This window comes from Tenrec ecaudatus, chromosome 2, assembly GCF_050624435.1.
Source record: "Tenrec ecaudatus isolate mTenEca1 chromosome 2, mTenEca1.hap1, whole genome shotgun sequence".
In the NCBI taxonomy this organism is placed as follows: Eukaryota; Metazoa; Chordata; class Mammalia; order Afrosoricida; family Tenrecidae; genus Tenrec; species Tenrec ecaudatus.
Genome location: NC_134531.1, coordinates 192,191,808 through 192,211,916, shown reverse-complemented (window position 1 = coordinate 192,211,916; position 20,109 = coordinate 192,191,808). Strand labels below are relative to the sequence as shown.

Sequence of the window (20,109 nt, the reverse complement as noted above, 5' to 3'; positions counted from 1 at the left end):
GTCAACTGGCCTCGAAGGCCTAGGCTGAGACACTCACACCCCAGGGGATCCTGAGACCCCTTCCCGCAAGCCTTGTCCTCTTGAGGAAGCTGGGAGGTCCTAAAGGCCCATCAAGGAAGACCTGGCTGCCAAAGGGGCCACCCAAAGACCAGCCTGAGAATTCTGGGTTTTGCTGGAGGACAGCCCTGCTAGCCCACCTCCAGTCCTCCAGACGGGCTGGAACAAGCAGGAAATCTACTGGAGCAGCTGAGCAAGAAAGAGGCAGGAAGGGGCCATGGGCCAGGTTTGTGCTCAGACTGTATTCACACGGAGAGACACGTGGCAGCGTACATTGGACAAAATGAGTAATAAAAATTGGCTTTAAATACGGAAAACCCAGGGCCTTGCCATCCCATGTGACCCTAGCACTGGGCCCAAGGTGGTCATCACAGTCTGGGAAGGGCTTGGGCAGCAGGCAGACAGCCTCACCTAACCCCCTTCTCACTTGCAGACACACACACACACACACACACACACTCACAGGCACACACAGGAAGGGTGGATTATTGCTGGGCATGTGTGTCTATTGTTACGAGGGGAAGAGGAATGTGTGGGGATTGGTCAGGGGCAACCCCCATGGCCTGGGCTGGAGTGTTTCTGAAAAAAGTATCTTCAGGCAGGGCCCAGCGTAAGTGGGGGGCTGCATCCTGGGAGCTGGAAGGCAGAGGCAGAGGCAGACCCAGCAGGGACGGCCCAGGCAGTAGACGAGTTTCCCAGGGTTCACCCAATCTCCGGCCACACTTTGGCACAGGCTGAGCGGTGCAGCAGCCTCCATCCAGCCCTGACAAGCACTGAGCAGGGACAGCGGTGGGCCCACGATAGAGTGGCTGCAGCCAGGGTGCAGGGGCAGGCACAATTCTCACTCAGAGGTCTGCAGTGGTGAGCACAGTGCTGGGTGTAGGGCTCTGGTCCAGCCCGGCGGCCTCAGTCCGGCCCGACCTGAGCTGGGCCCCGAGGAGCCTTGAGTTTGGCAGTGGCTCCCCTGCCGCTTCCTGGCTCTCCCAGGCCAGGGCTGGTCGCCCTGGGGCAGAGACTGGGGTGCCAGGTCCAGGGTGGGGTCTTAGGGACGCTCTGGTCACTATGCACATCCGTAAAGACATAAATACAGAAAGCCCCAGCTCCTCGGAGAAGAGTAAGGCATGCACCTTTGCCCCAGACGCAGCCCAGGCCTCTCCGGACTCAGCCAGGTCCGGGCTGAAAGGCAGAGGGCCCTGGCGACAGCTCAGGCTGTGTCCCCCCCTGGCCGGGACACGAGTGGCCACTTGGGGAAGACCAAGGTGTAAAACTGTAAACAGCATTCGGAGTAGCTGCTACCGCCAACCGCTGAAGGGGGCCTCCGGGTGGGGGCTAGAGGTGGGTGGGGAACTCAAGGCGGGCGGGGAGCTCTTCCTCGCTGTCACTGCAGTTCCCACAGCAATCCTGGGGGAGTGGGGAGACAGGGGAGAGAGGCAGAGCATGTACCATTAGCCACCGGCCACCAGAAGCCCCGCCCACCCAGGCAGGGTCACAGCTCCCAGGCTGCAGGCAGCAGGCAGGGCACTAGATAGGTCCCGCCCTGCCTGGGCAAGGCCTCTATTCCAGGCCCTTTCCCTGGGGTGGAGAAGGTGGGACGGGGCAAACAGGATGGCTAAGCAAGGCTAGCAGCCTCAAGGTACCAGGGCGTGGGAGAGTGGGAGGAGCGGGGGAACGGGCACCAGACTTCTTTCACCCACATCTCGCCACATCTGCCATGGAAGGGCTGCCCGTGGCTCCCCGAGGCCAACCCACGGGGAGCCCACACTGCTCACCTCTGGAAAGAGAAAAGAGGCCGTGAGCCCAGCCAGGGCTGAGGGAAAGGTGGAAGGGAGCGAGGCAGGAGTGCCTGGGCACCGTGGAGGAGGCCCACTCCCAGCGCATGCGGGCACCAGCTCGGCCTGCCGCCCACCGGCCCTGGGAGCCAGGCTGCTGGGGTACCTGGCGGCTGAAGAGTCTCTGCAGCAGGCCCTTCTTGGGGGGCGCAGGCGGCTGGCCCCTCCAGTCCAGGTCCGGGGGCACTACGCCATCCAGCCCGAAGACGTTCAACTCCTGGAAGCACTCGGTCTCCACCATCTGCCAGGAAGAGGCTGGTTGGCGGAGCTGCCCCGGGGGGCTGCCTCTCAAGAGCCCACGCCCTGCCCCCAGCCCACTGGGCAGGCCCCACCTCGTTCTGCCAAGGGATGGGCACACTGCCCGTGGCAAACTTCTGGTAGAAGTCTTGGTCGGTGGGCTCCAGTTCCACCCCCTTGACTGTGGAGAACTGCTCGATGTCCAGGACGTCCTTGCAGTAAATGGCCTGGGGCTGGGGCAACAGAGGTGACAGTCAAGGAGGGACAGCGTCTCCCCCAGCCGCCATCATGGCCCCCAGCAAAGAGCACAGCAGCTCAGTCTCGGTACCATCCTGCCCTCCTGCCGAGAGCAGCTCTGCGGCAGATCACCCTTCCGCTGCCACAGCTACCCCACACTGCGCACAGGACAGCCCCAGACGCCTTGCTCAGGGGGCGCTGCCGGGCTGTGCCCCAATCAGTGAAGGCGCCCCGCCACGTGCAGGTGGCTGTGCAGAAGCTCAGCTGGCGGCATGTGCTCCTCAGGCTCTCTGTGCAGGGGCAGCGCACACTGGGGCCCATGCACCATGTCTCCAGCAGTTCACTCCAGCCCTTTCTCCCGCTTCACAGCCCACCGGAGGAGGAGCCCGATCCTCCCACCCCCTCGGTGGCGGAAGGCTGCTTTTGTCATCCCACTGTGACATGTGTCAGTCAGCACAATGCCACCTTGTAATGATGGTGTAGACGCTTTGGCAACCGGGCTAGCAGTGCCTCAAAAGGCTACGCAGAGAGGTCTCAGATGACCCAGCAGCCAGTGCTGCGCGGTGGGTTCATGCAGCGCAAGGCACACTGGCTGGGAGGTGCACAGAGCCCAAATCCGTCCACTGGTTCAGGGACGAGAGGCCCTGGGCGGTGCACATGGCTCCCAGCTTGGCTGCTGACATGAAGGCTGGAGGCTTGAGCCCACCAGAGACCCCTCCATCTATCCCCCCAAATCAGTCCCGAAAACCCAAGGAGGCTGGTCTCAGGATCATTATCAACAACAGTCTGGGTGGCAGCAGGTTCCGTGTTGGATGGACAGATGGATACACTACACACAGTGGTCTGTCCAGGCACCGACACGTCCACCAGCCATAAGAAGTGACGATGACACGGACAGAGCCTGGCAGTCCTGTGCGAAGTGAAAGGAGGCAGATCCAAAAGCCACCAATACCCCAAACCCTAACTCCCTGCTATCAAGTGGGTGTGGAATCACAGCGGCCCTGTCGGGCAGAGCTGGGTCTCTGAGGCTCTAACTCTGGCCACGTACAGACAGCTTCGTCTTTCTCCCTTGGGGCGACTTGTGGAATTCAACTGCTGATCTTACAGTTAGCAGCCAGCTCCACCATCAGGGCTCCTACAAGGGACAGTGGGCGGTGGCAGTCCGGTTACGTGACGTGTTCGGACAAGGCAAACCCGTGGAGGTGCAAGTGGAGGTGACGGCGTGGGGAAGACGGGCAGGCCTGGGGAGCCCAGGGAGTGATGGCTAAAGGGTACAGGGCTTCTGACTGGGTGATGACCATGCCGCTCAAGTGTACACTTTAGACAGAGGGCATGAGTTATGTCTCAGTAAAGCTAGTAAGAAACAAACCCACGTCCCACTTGCTTGTGATCTGCTGCTTCTAAAAAGCTGGCTTCCGGGGGCACTTGTTCTTTCTCCAGCTTCGAACACACGAGGCGGTGGATTTATAGCAAGGTTCAGCAAGACCACAATCCCAGGACCCCCTCCTTCGAAACTATATTGCCTGTGCTTCACCGGCCACACTGGCCTCCTTCGCACCATGGGCCGTCCCACAAGGCTGCTCCTTCTGTCTGTAAGCCTCATATCCCCGATCTTGGCACATCCTTCTCACGGCTGAGGCAGGGGCCCTCGAACTTTTTAAACAGGGACCAGTTCACTGTCCCTCAGACCCGTTGGAGGGCTGGACTATAGTTTGAAAAAAACTACGAACAAATTCCTATGCACACTGCACATATCTCATTTTGAAGTTAAAAAGAACCAAATGGGGCAAAAACACCCAGCGGGCCGGATAAATGTCCTCGGTGGGCTGCAGTTTGAGGACGCCTGCTCTTAGGCTACTAGGTCGAAGGCCGCCAACTGCAAGGTCAGTGGTTCAAACCCACCAGCTGGCCCACGGAAGAAAGACAAGGCTGCGTCCTCCCATAAAGATGTATAGTTTTGGTCACAAGCAGGAATACAGGCCCTGGCGGTGTAGTGGGTTATATATACTGCTGCTAACTGCAAGGCCAGCAGTTCGAACCCACCTAGGCGTGTTTCCAAAAAACAGATGAGGTTGTTTGTTCCTGTAAAAATTTAGTCTCGGAAACCGGAAGGGGTAGTTCTACCCTGGACTTTAGGGTGGTTAGGACAGTGGGTTAAGTTTACATTAAGAGTTGGAATTGGCTTGATGACAGGTTTTACTTGGAGGTGGGCTTAACTGTCAGCGCCTCAGAGACCACTGTCTACCAATGCCTCCCCGCACCCCATCCCTTCCGTCGTCTTCTGTTAGCTGCCTCCAAGCCCGCACGGCTCCTGGAGGCCCCGTGTGTACAGAGTGGAATTGCTCTTTATTGTCTTCAAAGTTGTGACCTTTCAGAGGGTGATCGCCAGACCTGTCTTCCAAGGCACCTTTGGGTGGGGCTTCTGGCTAGTACCTAAGTGCTTAACCCTGGGCGCCACCCAGCACCTTCCCGTCTTCTTCGCACGCTTTCATTTTAGTTACACTGACGGTGTGTCTGCACCAAAGGCTGGTTATTTTGGTGTGCCCCCACTAAGACACGCTCCATGAGGGTGGCTGGCACTCGACCCTGCCCCAAGCCGGGCACATGTGGTTGCGTGTATAAACAGGGAGGTATAAGGTTGACACCCCTCAACCTGGCTTGCCAGTTGCCTGCCGGTGTTTTGGGCAAGCCTCCGGCTACAGAAGGAGGCCGTGCTGGTGAAGTGGTGCGCCTCTCACCCACCACGTTCAGTTCCGGGCCAGTGCACCCATCTGCGTTGCCGGGGTGTGAAACAGGTTGTAGTAGAATTCTAAACTACGAAGGACGAAGGGGGAAAAGGCCCGACGATCTACTTTCAAAAATCAACCAAGGAAAACCCTTGTTCAGTCCACACCGGTCATGAGGGTGTAGCCACAGGGCCTCGTCCTCGTAGACATTCAGGAGAGGCAAGCACAGCGCTGGCCTGGGTCAATCAAGGCCTTCCTGGCGACTATGCTCAGTGAAGCCTGCGTGCAGTGGGAGGGCCCAGGTTGAAGCAGAGCCAGAGATGCAGGGAAAGCCTGATGTCGGTCCTACTTTGAGACTTTATGGCCAAGCACACATCAGTTAGCTCCATGCTGGGCTGACGGACGTTTGGGTTGGGTTGGGTTTCTGCCATTTGTAGCTCAATGACTACAGTGTACATACACAGGCTTGCCGGGTGTCCGGCCCACTGTGGGAGCATCCTGCCCAGAGAGAGATGAATAGCATTGTTGGGCGGGGAGACAGTCCGTATTCTATCAGCTCAACAGCCCTCTACCCTGCTGCCAGCAACACCTTGGCTTTCCTTTGGCGGGCGGGCTTCCCATGGGCAGCAATCAGGTGAGTGAAATGACCTAGATGTGGCCAGTGAGGACCAGGAGCCAGTGGCCCGAGCATCAGCCTGGGGACGTGGCATTGCTGTGGGCCCTGGTGCAGCTGTTTAAGCACTGTAACATGAATCCAAAGTTTGCCGGTTTGAATCCACCCACAAGCACCTTGGAAACAAGGTGCTTTTACATGGTCTGAGCCTCGAAAGCCACTAGCCAATGGGCTCTGGGCAGCTGGGTAACCCCAAGCAACCCAACTGCCAGCAAGCCGACGCCTGCTAATCCTACCCTGTGCGTTTCACTTCCGGGAGACCCGGGATTTGTGTGGAGTTTGAGCTGGCCATTCGAGCTGGGTTTTCGGCCACTTGCACGGAACGTGTTGGGACCAGTATTTGGAGAGCCTCGACCGCCCGGCTCGGTCCTGCCCCCACGGCCCGGGCGCCACTCACGTCCGGCTTGAAGGGCGGCTCCAGCATGCCAGCTCCCAGGCGCTTGAAGTTCAGCTTCTTGAAGAGGGGGTGCTCCTTCACTTCCCGGGCGCTGCCCCCGCAACAGCCCAGGCGCTCGGCCGGGTCCTTGCAGAGAAGCTGTGGCAGGGCAGGGGCAGTGTGGGGGCTGCACAAGGTAGATGGGGTGCCCTGTCCAGCCCCGCTCCCCGAGCCCTGTGGGCTGCCGTACCTGGGAGCAGAGCGACCGGGCCTGCGAGGAGAATCGCTCTGAGTACTCCTCCGGCACCTCCTTCACCAGCCGCTCCACCTCCTCCCGCTTGATCTTCTTCTTCCTCTGCTGGAAGGGCGACTGGCCCGCGATCATCTCATACAGGAGGCAGCCGAGAGCCCACCAGTCTGGGCTGAATGTGTACCGCTCGTTCTTCACCACCTCTGGAGCTGTGGGGGCAGGCCCGGCGGTGAGGGCAGGCAGAGGCGGGCACGGAGGGCAGGCAGAGCGCTGGGGCTATGCCAGGTGGGCACCACTTAGTGGTTTGGTGGGGACTGCAGCAAGCAGGCTAGCACCTGCCGCCCACTCCACCCCGGAAGCAGGGGAACCACACCCAGTGGTCCACCTAATTTTAAAAAAAGAAGCCAGAAATCCCTACTTTCAATGTGAAATGGCCTGGCTCATGAAATGTGGGCAAACCAAGTCAAACTTGAAAGAAAAAAAGGACATTTTTATTTAAACACAAATCTACGTCAAATTGGACCCAGGAGGCTAGCTGGCTTTGTACAGCCTCTGGACGTAGTTCTCGGAGTGAAGGCAGGGGAGAAAGTGCTTGCTGGGGGCCTGCGATGGGCCAGGGAGGCATTCTGGGTTCCCTCCACTACTGTCTCTCTTCATCTTTTTAAAATTTTATCAAAAAATTTTTTTTCTCTCTCTTTATCTTTAAGGTGAGCCTGGGAGGCAGGTTGAGTGGAGGAACATGGTGGTGTTGGGAGACCTGGGGGGCCTGGCCCAGGGCCACACCACAAATCACGGGGGCAGGGCTTGCTCTGCAGCCTCGTGGGCTGTCAACGGGTCCTCCAGGGGTAAACGTGTCCCCAAGGACAACAAAGGGGCACATCTTGGTCCTCCATTCAGAGGATCCTCGAGTGGGAGGGACCCTGGCCTTTAACTCTGACGGGGGAACCTGTGCACTGAGCCACAAGAGACCCCCAGATAGCAGTATGTGGGGTCGGGCTTCGGGCAGAGAGCCAGGGACCCCAGAGGCTGGTGGCCAGGCAGAGAGACTCACCCATGTAGCCCACAGTGCCCACGCGGCCTTTGATGGTCTGGCCCTCGGGCACATGCACGGCTAGCCCCAGGTCTGAGATGCGGATGTGACCTGTGCATGGAGGAGGGGCGCTTAGAGGACCAGGCCTGGAGTCCTGCCCCAGCTTGCCCACCCCACCCCCTCTGCGCAGCCCACCCACCGTGATCATCCAGCAGAATATTCTCAGGCTTCAAATCCCTGTGGAGGAGAAGGGCAGGCTCAGGCAGTGCAGTGTGCGCTGCTCGGGTACCCAACTCACTCACCTGAACTTGCAGGTGGAGCGAGGTGCAGGATCCCTTGATGACAGTGACACTGCATTGCCCGGTGTTCCCCGCTTCCCCCTCCCCCCGCCCACCCGGGACCAGACGAGGGAGCTACAGAGTCAGAACACTAGGCAAGTAGAAGGTGCTTCCCTCCACTCAGGAGTGGTGGGCCTCCCCTTTGGGGGCCGGCTGTCTTTCCGTGACTGTCAGATGGGCGATTTATCCATCCCTCTTGGACCTGCAGTGAAAGCGTCGCGGGAGCGATCGTGCCCGGTGCTAATGCTGGTGGACCAGGACGATAAGCTACAGGAACAAGAGCTCCCCAATGTGTAGCCTGAGTGGGGCTGGTTCTGGCCCGGAACTTTACAGCCAGCGCTCTCTGGTTCGCTACCGCATGCGCCACAACCACCATGAGGGAGGGGAAAGCGGCTCAGCTTCCAGAAAAGGAAATGGTGTCACCTGGCCAACGAGGTCACCCAGGGGTCAGTCGGACCACAAGCCCAGGCAATGAACAAGACACTCGTGTCCCCGGAGGGAGAAGTGCCCAGCGGGAGCCCAGCAGGCTACAGACAGGGTTGTGCCCGTGGACAGCCCCCCCCCCCCCCAGGCTGGCAGGCCAAGCCCACCACACCTGTAGACAATGCGTTCCCGGTGCAGGTCCTCCAGGCCGCAGCAGATCTCCGCAGCGTAGAAGACGGCCCGCGCCTCGGGGAAGCCCGCCTGGCCCATGTGGTAGATGTGGAACTTGAGGTCACCCCCATTCATCAGCGTCAGCACCAGGCAGAGGGCATCCTTGGTCTCGTAGGCATAGGCCAGGCTCACCTGCAGCAAGGGGGCCCGGGTCTCAAGCGGGGCTTCCAGGTGAGCCTGGTGGCAGGGCTGGCACTAGCCATCCCAGAGAGCCTTCTCAGTGCCACTCCTGGGGCCCAGATGCCCCCAGGCCGGGCCTTCTCGGGTGTTGGGGGCAGCGGGGCGGGGGTGGCTGGGCCCAGCCGGCGGTCTCCTCTCTGTACTTACTACAAACCTACTGTTCACTTTCTCCAGGATCTGCTTCTCGTTGAGCGCCATGGCCTCGCCTTTCCGCTTCTTGACCCTCTTCTTTTCCAGCTTCTTGCAGGCGTACATCTTGCCTGTTGCCCGCACCTGGCAGGCGCACACCTGTGGCCAGAGTGGACGGGGCCCATGGGGACCTGCTCTGCCATGCCCTTCCTGGGGTCCAGGGTCTTTCCCTACCTCCTGCCCTTATACGTAGCCTGGGGCCCTGGCCTGGGCACTCACCTCCCCAAAGCCACCTTTGCCCAGGACTCGGTACTGCCTGAAGGTGTTTTTGGTCACTGGCTGCCTGTGGGCAAGAAGTCAGGGAGTACATGTGGCTGGGGCTGGGGTCCGAGGTAGGGGTGGAGCCCAGCCCTGGCCCTGCCTCTGGGGGGCTCACCTTTCCAGCCACTTCCACTGCAGGAAGCGGTTGAAGTAGACACTGTCGAGGTAGTCTGCGAACGGGGCCACGCTCAAGTACTCGTGCGTCAGCCTGCCAAAAGAAGGCCCGCCTGCTCAGCCTGAAGGCACCCCGCGGCGGCTGACCCTCCCATGCTCGCCCCGAGCTGAGGAGGTTATGGAGAAGAGGCAGCCTGCCCATGGTCACAGGGGCAGGGCCTGGTGGGGCCCCAAACAGCCCAGGCCTTCCAGGGCCCACCCAAGGCCCCTCCTTGGGCACAATGCCATCCCGTGGGCAGAGAAGAGCCTTACCGGGTGAGCTCCTGGAAGAGGTCTTTGCAGGGCCCCTGCTCCAGCCGCTGGGCGCAGTTCGTCACCAGCTGCCTGGAGACCTCAGGGATGAGGTCAGGACCCTGTGGACAGGTCACAGCATGTTGGAGACAAGGCTCCGTCCATGGCTGCCCGCTCCCAGGGTGGCTGGAGGTAAGGGACCACTGGGTCTCCATCGCCACTCACTCCCTCATTCACTCACCGTGTGGCTCAGGAAATTCTGCATTAGCCGCAGCCCACACGCCTTCCGCTTCTCATCCGGGGTCACTTCATACTCAGCCTGCAGGTGGTGGGAGGGGGAGAAGCTTGGGATTCGGCTGGAGCGACAGGTGCGTATGGGGGGCTGGGTTACAGGCCTGGGACCTACAGCAGCGCACCCCCCCACCCCGGCCCACTCACCACCCCATCCAGGAAGGCGATGCAGCGGGTCAGCTCCGGGCGGGTCTCACAGAACTCTCGGAACAGCAGGCGGCCGATGGGCTGCCGCTCACACAGGCTGTGGTAGTCCCGGTCTGAGGGCAGGTGAGGGAGCTGCTGGGTCTACACGGAGTCTGCCCGCCAGGGGAGTCCTCCCCACCACCCGGCCCCCGTCTGTGACGCCTGGAACCCCCACCACCAGCCGGAGGAGGGCACGATTGTTAGTCCCAATAGGGTCTGGGGATCTGAGCACCAGAGAGGTTAAGCGACTAGCCTGGGGTCACACAGCAAGGAATCTGGCTCCAAAGCCCTGGATTCCACCTGCCCCTGCTGCACCTTGGGTTTGCACAACTGCACAAGTCATGGGGCTGGGGCCTGGGTGCACTCGGAGAGGTTCTGGCCCTGCCCAGGCCTGGCCCACACCTGCTGCCTGCCTGGCGAAAGTGCAGGAGGAAGCTGTGGCTTCCGGTGAGCTTGGGGCCCACCCCTCACCCACGTGCAGGCCATCAGAAGGGAGCATGGATAGCCAGCCGTAGGTGCTGCTCAGACTGGGGCTGAAGTCTAGCCACGCTCTGGCTGCCCTGCACGATCACCCTGCCCAGGTGGGGCAGGGTCCTGGGCTTTGGGCCGTGCCTTCACTACTGAAGATAGGTCTGGGGCTCCCAACAGTCGGAGGCAGGGTTCTGCTCCCCCAAATGGTCCCAACACAGGCCTGGTCTCTGCCCTCCACTTATCCTAAAGCTGGGGGGCAGGAAGTGGCGCAACCTCGATCTTCCTGCCCACTATCCCCCCTCCCCCTCATGACCCCGTCTCAGTCCCCGGCCTCACCAAGGCTGCGTCGCAACTCCTCGCACTGGCTGATATGCGGGAACTGAAGCATCTGCCGCCATTTCTTGCTCTTGCCTTTGCGATTCCCGCCACCACCTGTGGGAGCAAATAGGTGCTGTCCCCAGGCCTGCCACCACCCTGGCTCCCCTGAGGCTCAGAGTCCAGGGCTCGAGGGGCCTGGCTACTAGGCCCAGCCTTCGCTGAAACACACCTTTCGCCTCCTCGCCATATGTCTCACCCTTGCCCTTGCTGGGGACCAACAAGGGTCCACACACCCTGCTGCCAGGGGCCAGCTGGCTGGGTGAGCTGCAGGGCAGAGAGGCCTCGGGGGGGGGGGGGGGCTCCGAGAGCTGCTGTAGGGGCTGCTTCCATCTGGGAGTTTCCCAGATGAACAAATGTGGAAAGGGGTGTCCGGAGTGGTGGGAACTGTGCCCGTCAGGACCCAGAGGTGAGATTCTAGGGCATTTGGAGCCAGCCTCAGAGATGCCAAGGGTGGCGGTAGCGTGGGACACCTGGAAGGCGAGAGGGGCAGCATACCACGGGGACCTACACACAAGGGCTTCCTGGGCCTGCCTACTGGCCTGACCATACATCCAACTTCCCACGTGGTGCTGCTGAAACCACCAAAGCAAGCAGGCATGGCAAATTGGGGCCAGGTGTAGGACAACAAGGAGTGGCGGGGAGTGCGGCACACCGGAACAGTACGCCCCTTCTAACAGGGCAGCTGGACCCCAACTCCAGCTGACTGATGGGCTCACTGTTGCCAGGCAGGAATGCTGGCTCAGCAGGGCCAGATCCTCCAATATTTCAAAGGCAGTGGAAAACTCAGTTACATGAGATACGGATGCCGATTTTATTTACGAAAACACCACACACACACACGCTCCCTCTAAGCTAATAAACAGGTCAGACAGGCAGATCTGGCAGGGGCCCACCAAGCTGAGAGGGTAGAAGGACCTGCCTGAGTCTGGTCTCTCAAACCTGGGTATGAGTCTCCAGTTCACTCTTGGACGCACCCCTTGCCCTCCGTGAACCTCAATTCCTCCATCTGCCCCTGGAGCTGGTGTGAGGGGAAATGAGAGCCGTGTGCAGCTGTCAGTAGGCCCAAGGCAAGAGGTTGACTCAGCTCTACCATCACGGAGGCTGGGTGCTCAGTGCCCAGAGCCTCCCTTAGCTCCTGCCCCTTTTCAAGCCCTGGGGCTAGGCCTTCCTCCCAGCCTCTGGGGCATCTGCCCATTCGGTTTCTGAGGCCTAAGTTTCCCCACTGGTCTTCCCGGGCTGGGTGCAGGAAGGTGGCTTAGGGGAGGGGCAGGGCCAGGCCCCCAATGGGCTCCCTGGAGGAGGAAGTGTTGCAGAGCACCCTGTCCTCATGAACTTAAGAAGTTAGGAAACCTGCAGTGCGTGGCTCTCCTACAGCCCACACCCCACATGCCTCGAAGTCATTGCTTCACTGTGAGTGAGCAACAGACCCCTCACCCGGGACCCCAGGCAAGGCCTCCCCAGAAGGGGAACTCCTCCCCACCCCCACAGGTCTCTCACCCAACCCTCCACCAGCCCAACCCAGCATCTGCTGTTCTCACCCCCACCCCCCACCCCGTACTTCCTCCTCCTGTCCACATTAAAGCAGCAGCCAAGAGTCACATGCAAATACCCTATCCTGGAGCTACCACCAAGTCAGAGGGGTTCTCTCAGTCCTACTGAGCCCTCTCCCTGCACAGCTGGATACCCGGGCAAAGGAGGGCGGAGCAAGGGCTCACAACCCCCAGCTGCCTCTCTTCAGCAACTCGGCCTGACTGGGCTCAAGTTCATGAGACAAAGGGGGGCCCTGAAATGAGGACTCTCTCAGCTCAAGATCACACAGCGGAGGTGACAGAGACAGGATGGGACCATAGCTCCTCATGGGGCCAACACCCAAACTCCTCCCCCTGCCTCTACTCTGCAAACATGCTGAACATCTATCAGGGACCGCATGTAGTACACAGACACCAAGGAGTCCCAGACCACTGTGGGGTCTCAGGGTCATTGGGAAAAGCCCTGGCCCCAAACAATTCACCAGCTCATCGATGATGGACACAGCCACTCTCTCACAATGGCGGCCCTGGCCAGCTCTGGCTCTCGACATGTTTTATTTCTTTGGTTGCAGCGAGTTTTTCTTAAGTTGTTATATAGATAGATAGATAACAACTTAATATATAGATATAGATACATAAACTTAGCTCCAGTATTCCACAGGCCAGGTTTCAACACGAGGCGGCTGTCAGGATTTCCTTTTAATCTCTGTGTCCCATCCCCAAACATTCCACAAAGAGATGCCCAGGTTCTGGGAGGAAGGACTGGTTTAAGGCCATGTAGCTGGGAAGGCACAGCACTAGGTTGGGCTAAGGGTTCTCTCCACGGAGGTACCAGTCCATTGTGAGGCCCTGCTCCCTGTGCCTTGCCCGTGGCCTGATGAAGCCTGCCCAAGGATGCCCACACTCTGGCCAGGCAAGGCAGTGCCCTCACCAGGCCTGAGGCTGGAATGGCTAGAGCCCTCGAGAGGCCTGGCCTGGCTCTCCCCACCCCTCCTCCACGGCAGGCTGGATGACGAGGCAGAACAGAAACAGAATGGGCAGATGCCCCCAGAGGCTGGGAGGAAGGCCTAGCCCCAATGCTCGATAAGGGACAAGAGATAAGGGAGGCTCTGGGCACTGAGGACCCAGCCTCCCGTGGCAGACACCCCAAAGGTCAACAAGCATGGGTGGGTAGACAGGGGAACCAGAGGCTGTCCCCCAGATGGGTGTCCCTCTGGGTTGGGGGCATCCTGGGTCAACCACAGGGTAACACGAGGCTAGGCTGCTGCCCGCTGCAGAATGGGTCAGGAAGGTGGGGCAGACAGATGACTCTTGAAATCTGAAAGCCCAGCAAAGTGTGCACACGCTGTCATGGCTGGGGTTCCACAATGATGGGGTCGTGCCCACTGCTGGGACCCTAGTACCCTGGACAGGGTGGAGTTCAGAGTGGGTGCTCGGTGATTGTACTGCTGAGGTGGACTGCCCCAGGGAAGGGCAGGCTGACCACAAAACAGTGAAGACCAGGTCTGGTGGTCCACATCCCCCAGGCGCCTCACACGGGGTGGGGAGCTAGCAGGGGCTCAGTACACACGCTGGGCTCACCAGCAGGTCCAGAGTGCCCTAAGATCCATTCTCTTCTTTCAAGCCCAGCTCCCGATTCCAGTCCTACTTGGTCCACCCATCTGTGTCCCAAGGCAGTCCACAAGCACCCAGCAAACTGAGGGCTTGATAGCAACATATGTGACCCGGGGTTCCCCAGGTGGTCGTCATTCATTCTCCAAACTTTTACCCAGAACCAACTTTGGGCCGTCCAGGCTGGGAGCCAGGGCTAGGCTGAACACGTGGGGTGGGCTCCCCCTCTCTAGGCCATCTTCGTGATCCCCCTCTAACCTGGGAGAGGGCTCCGAGAGGTTGTCCCAGGGCTCGGTTCAGGTCCCACCCTCCCCACTTCCTTCCTGCGCCCCACGCCGAGAGGGCGGTGGCCTGACCCCCGCCCCTTCCTGGGCCCCGGCTCCCCGGGGCAGGTGCGGAGGAGGAGAAGTACGGCCCGGAAGGGCTTGCGTCCGCGCGGGGTATGGGGCATGGAACCTGCCGCCCTCGGGCCATTTGGTTGGGGCGCTCGGCTGGGCTGGGAGGCCGAGCCTCAATCTCCAGGAACCTGGGCCCGTCCGATCGCCCGTCTGCTCACCTTCCCGGGCCTTGAGTAGCACCGTGTTCGCTACGATGTTCTCGAGCTCCATGGGCTGCGGCGCCGCCGGGCCCGCACGGCCGCGCCTGCGACCGGGGTCGCACACTGGAGCCGGGGCCCGGTCTCGATCGGCGCGGCTCGGCTCGGCTCGTAGTGACCGCGCCGCGGCCTCCCGGGCCTCCCCGGCCGCCGCCGCCCGCCGTGCACTCTTCGCCCCCTCCCGGGAGCCACCCCGGCGCCGCCCCGCCCAGCCCCGCCCTCTGTTTACTTTGCTCCGCCAATACACGGGCGGGTGCTCCCCGCGCCGCTTTCCCATTGGATGGCCCCTTCGTTGCGTCCCGCCCCCCGGGTCAGCGATTCGCTCCCAGGCGCAGGAGGGTGGGAGCAAGCACGTCACATCTCCCTGGTTGGTCTGAGGGCGGGTTGCACCCTCTAGGTTCGAATTTGTGGGTCTTCGTGGGATGCAGAACAGCCAAATAGGGGCGAGCCCTCTGCGGGCGCAGCGGAGGCGGGGCCCTCCGAGCCACGCCCCGGAGAGCAAGCGTTTGATTGGATCAAGGAGGCGCCAGTCAGTCCCAGAAATACATTCTCATTGAGCTATCGGCGGGGGGTGTGGCCACGTGAGGGGCGGCCCTGACGCCTTTGGCTGGCCTGCGCTCTTCGAGGGTTGTGTGCGGACGGACGCGCCGGGCTGCGGCCCTGGAGTCTGAGGTCTGCACCCTCCGTGGAGGGCGCGCCTCGGGGGTGAGGGAAGCTCGCGACCTCCCCAGGGGCTCCTGGGCCTGTGCCTGGCCGCGCCGTCCCCCGCTCCGTCCCCACAGCCGGATGTTGTGATTTCTCTCCACCCACACGGCCTCCTCGCCCTTGGCCTCTTCTGCCTTATAAGGCCGCGCCATAGACAGTGGGATGAACTCACGCCCATTGTACAGGTGGGAAGCCGAGGTCAACGCTTGGCTTGAAGACAAGCGGGTGGCAGGAAACAAGACCGAAAATGTACGGCTTGTCAACACCTCCTAGGTCAGCACCCAATACCCCCGACTTCACACAAGAGGAAACAGGGCAAAAGTGCTTTACTGGGCAGTAAAGCAGACGTGCTCCCGAAATCCCTACAGAGATGCACTTTGTGCCAGGCACCTAACTCGGTGCTGGGATTTCAGTGATGTTCGTAAGATAACCTGGGCTTCCTCCATACATGCTAGACTGGAGGTGGTGGGTGGGGGAGGGTGCGACAAACAGAGAGACATGACAGATAATCATCTGGTAAATAAGGAAACAAAGGAGATGGCTTTGGACGGTCCTAGTGCTATCAGTACACTGAAATCTAAAGTGAGGGGAAATACACTCGTGTGTGACTTTTGAGCAGGGACTCGGTCATGCAAAATCCTGGGGGACTAGCAATGCACGCAGAGGAGTCAGTGAGCACAGGCTCAAGCCTACAATAAGCTTGATGCAGTCAGTGAGCAGAGAGAGGGGCTGTGAAGCTTCAAGGTCAAGTGGCAGCAGGACTGGGTCATGGAATGCTGTGGAGAGCACCACCACCCCACCAGTTGCCTGTCAGCAACCCCGTGTGGGTCAGAGTAGGGTTGTGTCCCCTGGGGTTTTCCATGGCTGATGTTCCAGAAGTAGACTGCCAGGCCTTTCCTCCAAGGCACATTAGGGTAGATATGAGCTTCTTGCCCTTCTTTGTGTGTGTGTTTTAAATCACAAGCCACACACACATCCATTGTGTCAAGCACATTTGTACATTTGTTGCCCTCCTCATTCTCAAAACATTTGCTTTCCACTTGAGACCCTGGTATCAGCTTCTCATTTGCCCCCTTCCTCCTCTCTCCTCCCTCTCTCCCCCCTGATAATTTATGATTCATTATTTTTCCATGTCTTACACTGAACAATGTCTCCCCTCACCCATTTTTCTGTTGACTATTCCCCAGGGGGAAGGTTATGTATCGATCCTTGTAATTGGTTCCCGCTTTCTACCCACGCTTACCTCCACCCTCCCGGGATCGCCACTCTTACCACTGGTCTTGAACGGATCATCTGTCCGATTCCCTGTGTTTTCTGTCTCTATCTGTAGCACTGTACATCCTCCAGTCTAGCCGGATTTGTAAGGTAGAATTGGGATCATGATGGTGGAGGTGAGGAAGCATTTAAGAACTAGAGGAAAGTTGTACACTGCACCCTGTCTGGCTCGTCTCCTCCCTGAGACCCTTCTCTAAGGGAATGCCAGTTGTCTACAGATGGGCTTTTGGTTCCCAATCCGCACTGCCCCTCATTCACAATGATAGGATTTTTTGTTCTTTGATGCTGGATCTCTGATCCCTTCGACTTTCATTTAACAGGTGAATACATGAGCCATTTGTGCCATTGGAAGCAGACAAACAAACTGCCATGGAGTTGATGCCCACTTATATGAACCCACAGAACAGGGCAGAACTGCCTCTGTGGGCTTCCAAGAGCATGCAGGAGGAGGAAACCTCCTCTTTCTCTTAAGGAGAAGCTGGTAGTTTCCAGCTTCTAACTGGCCTGGCGGTTAGCAGCCCGACACATACCCACCCCCCACCAGGGCTTCCTGGCACCATGAGGGCAGCGATTCTCCACCTTCCTCATGTGGCAACCGGTTCATACAGGGCCTCATGTGGTGATGACCCCTAACCATTACATTATTTTCGTTGATACTTCATCACTGTAATATTGCTACTGTAACAAATTATCTTGTAAATATCTGATAGGCAGGATGTATTTTCATTGTTACAAATTGAACATAATGAAAGTATAGTAATGAATCACGAAAACAATATGTAATTATATATTGTGAAATATTTATTTCTCTTGACAAGTGAAATTTTGTCTTGAAGCATGGTGTAGCATGGGTAACAGTCTTCATGTAACAACAGTAAACTGCATTGCTACGTTTTGCAACAGTGTGCATAAAAAGTCGACATCAGTGCAAAGGTTGAGATAACATCTCTCTCACCAGATCAGAAATAGGTGTTTTCCGATGGTCTTAGGCAATTCCTGTCAAAAGGGGTTGCATCCCACAGGTTGAGAACCGCTGATCTAGGGCCTCCTGAAAGACCGCAACGAGGTGGAGGTGTTATTTCATTTTGTTCCCCCCAACCCAAATGAAGTGTGAAGGCTTTGGAAAGATCACTTTGGCTGGTGGATCTTTAGGGGACCAAGAATGTTAGCAGAAAGATCATTCGGGAGGTGACAGAAGAATGTACGCGCAAAATTACCTTGCCTGGAACCAAGATGGCAGCAATCTTGGCAAGACGGAGAAAAGTGGGTGGATCTAGGGTACATTAAAGATAAGTACCTCGAAAGAAGGAAACCTAGGGGCCGGTGGGACAGAGAGTCTGTAGGTCACCTGGCCAAAGGTGGGGGCGAGGGTCAGAGGTGTCCAGTGGAGAGTGGGAAGGTGCCCATTTCAGAGATTACTGCAATGGGCGAGAAAGAACCTTCCAGTGAAAGATTTGTAGAGGAAGGTCCAGAAAGTTCACCTATTCAGAACCTAAGGACAGGGCATCAGGATCGAGTTTGAGGTACAATTTAGCATTGGAGTGGGTTGAGAAACGAAGCTGAGGCCTTAGGAGGACCTGGATCAGGGAGATCCTTGGGAGGTAGGCAAGGAGTTTGAACTTCATTTTGAGGGTCATGGGGAGCCATGGAAGAGCTTTTTAGCCAGAGAGTTGTGTGGTCAGATTCTCTTGCAAGGAAGGCTCAGGGGCTTCACTAGGGAGGACAGGTAAAAAAGGGTTGTGAATACTTGGTGTTTTGTCACAAAATCTGAATCCCCTTCTCATTTGGAGGACTCCTACCTTCCATTACGACAGTCACAGAAGCAGCAGTACGTCTCCTCGTAGCTGCCTGGTAGATGGAGCCTATCACCAGAGCTTCCAAACCAGACCTTGGACTCCAGAGAAAGTGATCAACCTATGACCTCCAGGGCCCCATTGAGAATTCATTGTGGAGGCAGCAGAGTGGGAAGCAGTCTGACTCACCAATCAGAGCCTGCTCTTCCTGACAGTTAGCACCCAGAGTGCCCTGGTATAACAGACCACAGCACGCACCACCTGGTCCTGCGCCTGCTTCACAATGACTCTTAGATCTGAGCCCATTGTTGCAGCCACTGTGTCAACCCATCTTGTTGAGGTCTTCTCTTTTGCCGCCCCTCTATTTTATCAAGCCTGATGTTTTTCTCCAGGGACTGGTCTCTCCTGACAACATATCCAAAGTATAAGAGACCATGTCTTACCATTCTTGCATCTAAGGAGCATTCTGGCTGTACTTCTTCCAAGACTGATTTGTTTGTTCTTTCGGCAGTCCATGGCACTTTGATATTCTTCCCCAGCACCACAATTCAAGCGCATCGATTCTTCTTCAGTCTTCCTTAGTCAGTGTCCAGCTTTGACATGCACATGAGGCTATTGAAAATATCATGGCTTGGATCAGGCAGATTTTATTCCTCAAAATAACATCTTTGCTTTTCAACATTTTGAAAGACGTCTTGGACAGCAGATTTATCCAATGCAGTGAGTCATTTGATCTCTTGACTGCTGCTTCCATGAGCGAGCATTGATTGTGGATCCAAGCAAGATGAAATCCTTGACAACTTTAATCTTTTCCCCATTTATCCTGATGCTACCTATCGGTCTGGTTGTAAAGATTTTTTATTTCCTTAATCTATATTGAAGGCTACAGACCTTGATTTTCATTAACAAGTGCCTCAAAATCATACTTACTTTTAGCAAGCAGGCCTTTCTTCCTAGGGCTGGAGATTCAGAAAGTCATTCAGGGGCTGTCCGACCAGGCTCTGTTTGGCCTAAGAAACCCAGAATTGACTTTGTTATTTGCAACCATATGTTTGAACCTTTTAGGAAGAATCGTGAGAGAGAGGGAGGGCACTGTCCTCGCTAAGGCAGTGGCCAGGCTGGGCTGTCACTGAGCAGGCTGAGCAAGGCTTGGCCATCTTTCTGGGGTGACATGAAGAAGATGTCATGCCACCTCTCATCACTGCTTCTTCAATCCACCCTCTAGCCCAGCCAACGTGATCTTTTCGGACAGAGAAATTGCTTACCAACTATTTCAGTTATGCACTTCCAGAAATGTATCCTACAAATACAATTGCACTCCAGAAAAATCAGAAATATTTGCAGTTATTCATTGCATGGCCTGAAAAGGTGGAGCATACTAGTCATCCTTAATGGCATCTGTGTTGGACAGGGTTCTCTCGAGAAACATAACCAGGACACTAATAATTATATATATATATATATATATATATATATATATATATATATATATATATATATATATATATATATAACATAAGAAATAAATAGTTAATTAATCTCTAAAGCAGTACAAATGGCTCAGTGCAACTCACTTCCATGAGACAGCTAGTTCACTGGCAGTCCTTCAAGTCTTGAGGGCCACGCCATGGGGTATTCCTCCATGGAGCAATTCAGGCTATCCAGCCACAGACAGCAAATAGCAAGCAGATCACCAACAACAGTCAGTCAGATGACATGGTCCGACTGTCCCCAGCTCAAGCGATGTACACTCTAGTAGTATGGCAAAGCAGGTCTTGAAGGAACCTCAAATTACAGTGACACAGTCCATGGGTTAGGTGTCCCACATGTAGT

General features: G+C 57.4%; 1 protein-coding gene across 2 annotated transcripts; it reads right to left on the bottom strand.

Moving 5' to 3' along the window:
* Positions 1-279: 279 nt before the first annotated feature.
* GRK6 (G protein-coupled receptor kinase 6) lies at positions 280-14,687 on the bottom strand. 2 transcript variants are annotated; one of them, XM_075542025.1, is made up of 17 exons: positions 14,465-14,687; positions 10,727-10,822; positions 9,881-9,993; positions 9,684-9,761; positions 9,464-9,564; positions 9,153-9,245; positions 8,996-9,059; positions 8,735-8,875; positions 8,349-8,539; positions 7,615-7,652; positions 7,437-7,526; positions 6,386-6,594; positions 6,157-6,294; positions 2,219-2,356; positions 1,993-2,127; positions 1,827-1,828; positions 280-1,458 (listed from the first exon to the last, which is right to left on the bottom strand). In XM_075542025.1, the coding sequence occupies exons 1-17, from the start codon at positions 14,514-14,516 to the stop codon at positions 1,350-1,352; spliced, it is 1,788 nt and encodes a 595-aa protein (XP_075398140.1). In that variant the 5' UTR covers positions 14,517-14,687; the 3' UTR covers positions 280-1,349. The 2 variants fall into 2 exon arrangements, with proteins under 2 accessions (XP_075398140.1, XP_075398139.1); XM_075542024.1 differs by lacking the exon at positions 1,827-1,828.
* Positions 14,688-20,109: the final 5,422 nt, after the last annotated feature.

What these genes read in the sequence shown, in the direction of transcription:
- GRK6 (XM_075542025.1), bottom strand. Translation starts at nt 14,516, where the DNA reads ATGGAGCTCGAGAACATCGTAGCGAACACGGTGCTACTCAAGGCCCGG. An exon ending in AGAATTTCCTGAGCCACACG is followed by an intron (nt 9,565 to 9,683) that starts GTGAGTGAATGA and finishes ACCTGTCCACAG; the next exon opens with GGTCCTGACCTCATCCCTGA. An exon ending in CTCTTCCAGGAGCTCACCCG is followed by an intron (nt 9,246 to 9,463) that starts GTAAGGCTCTTC and finishes TTCTTTTGGCAG; the next exon opens with GCTGACGCACGAGTACTTGA.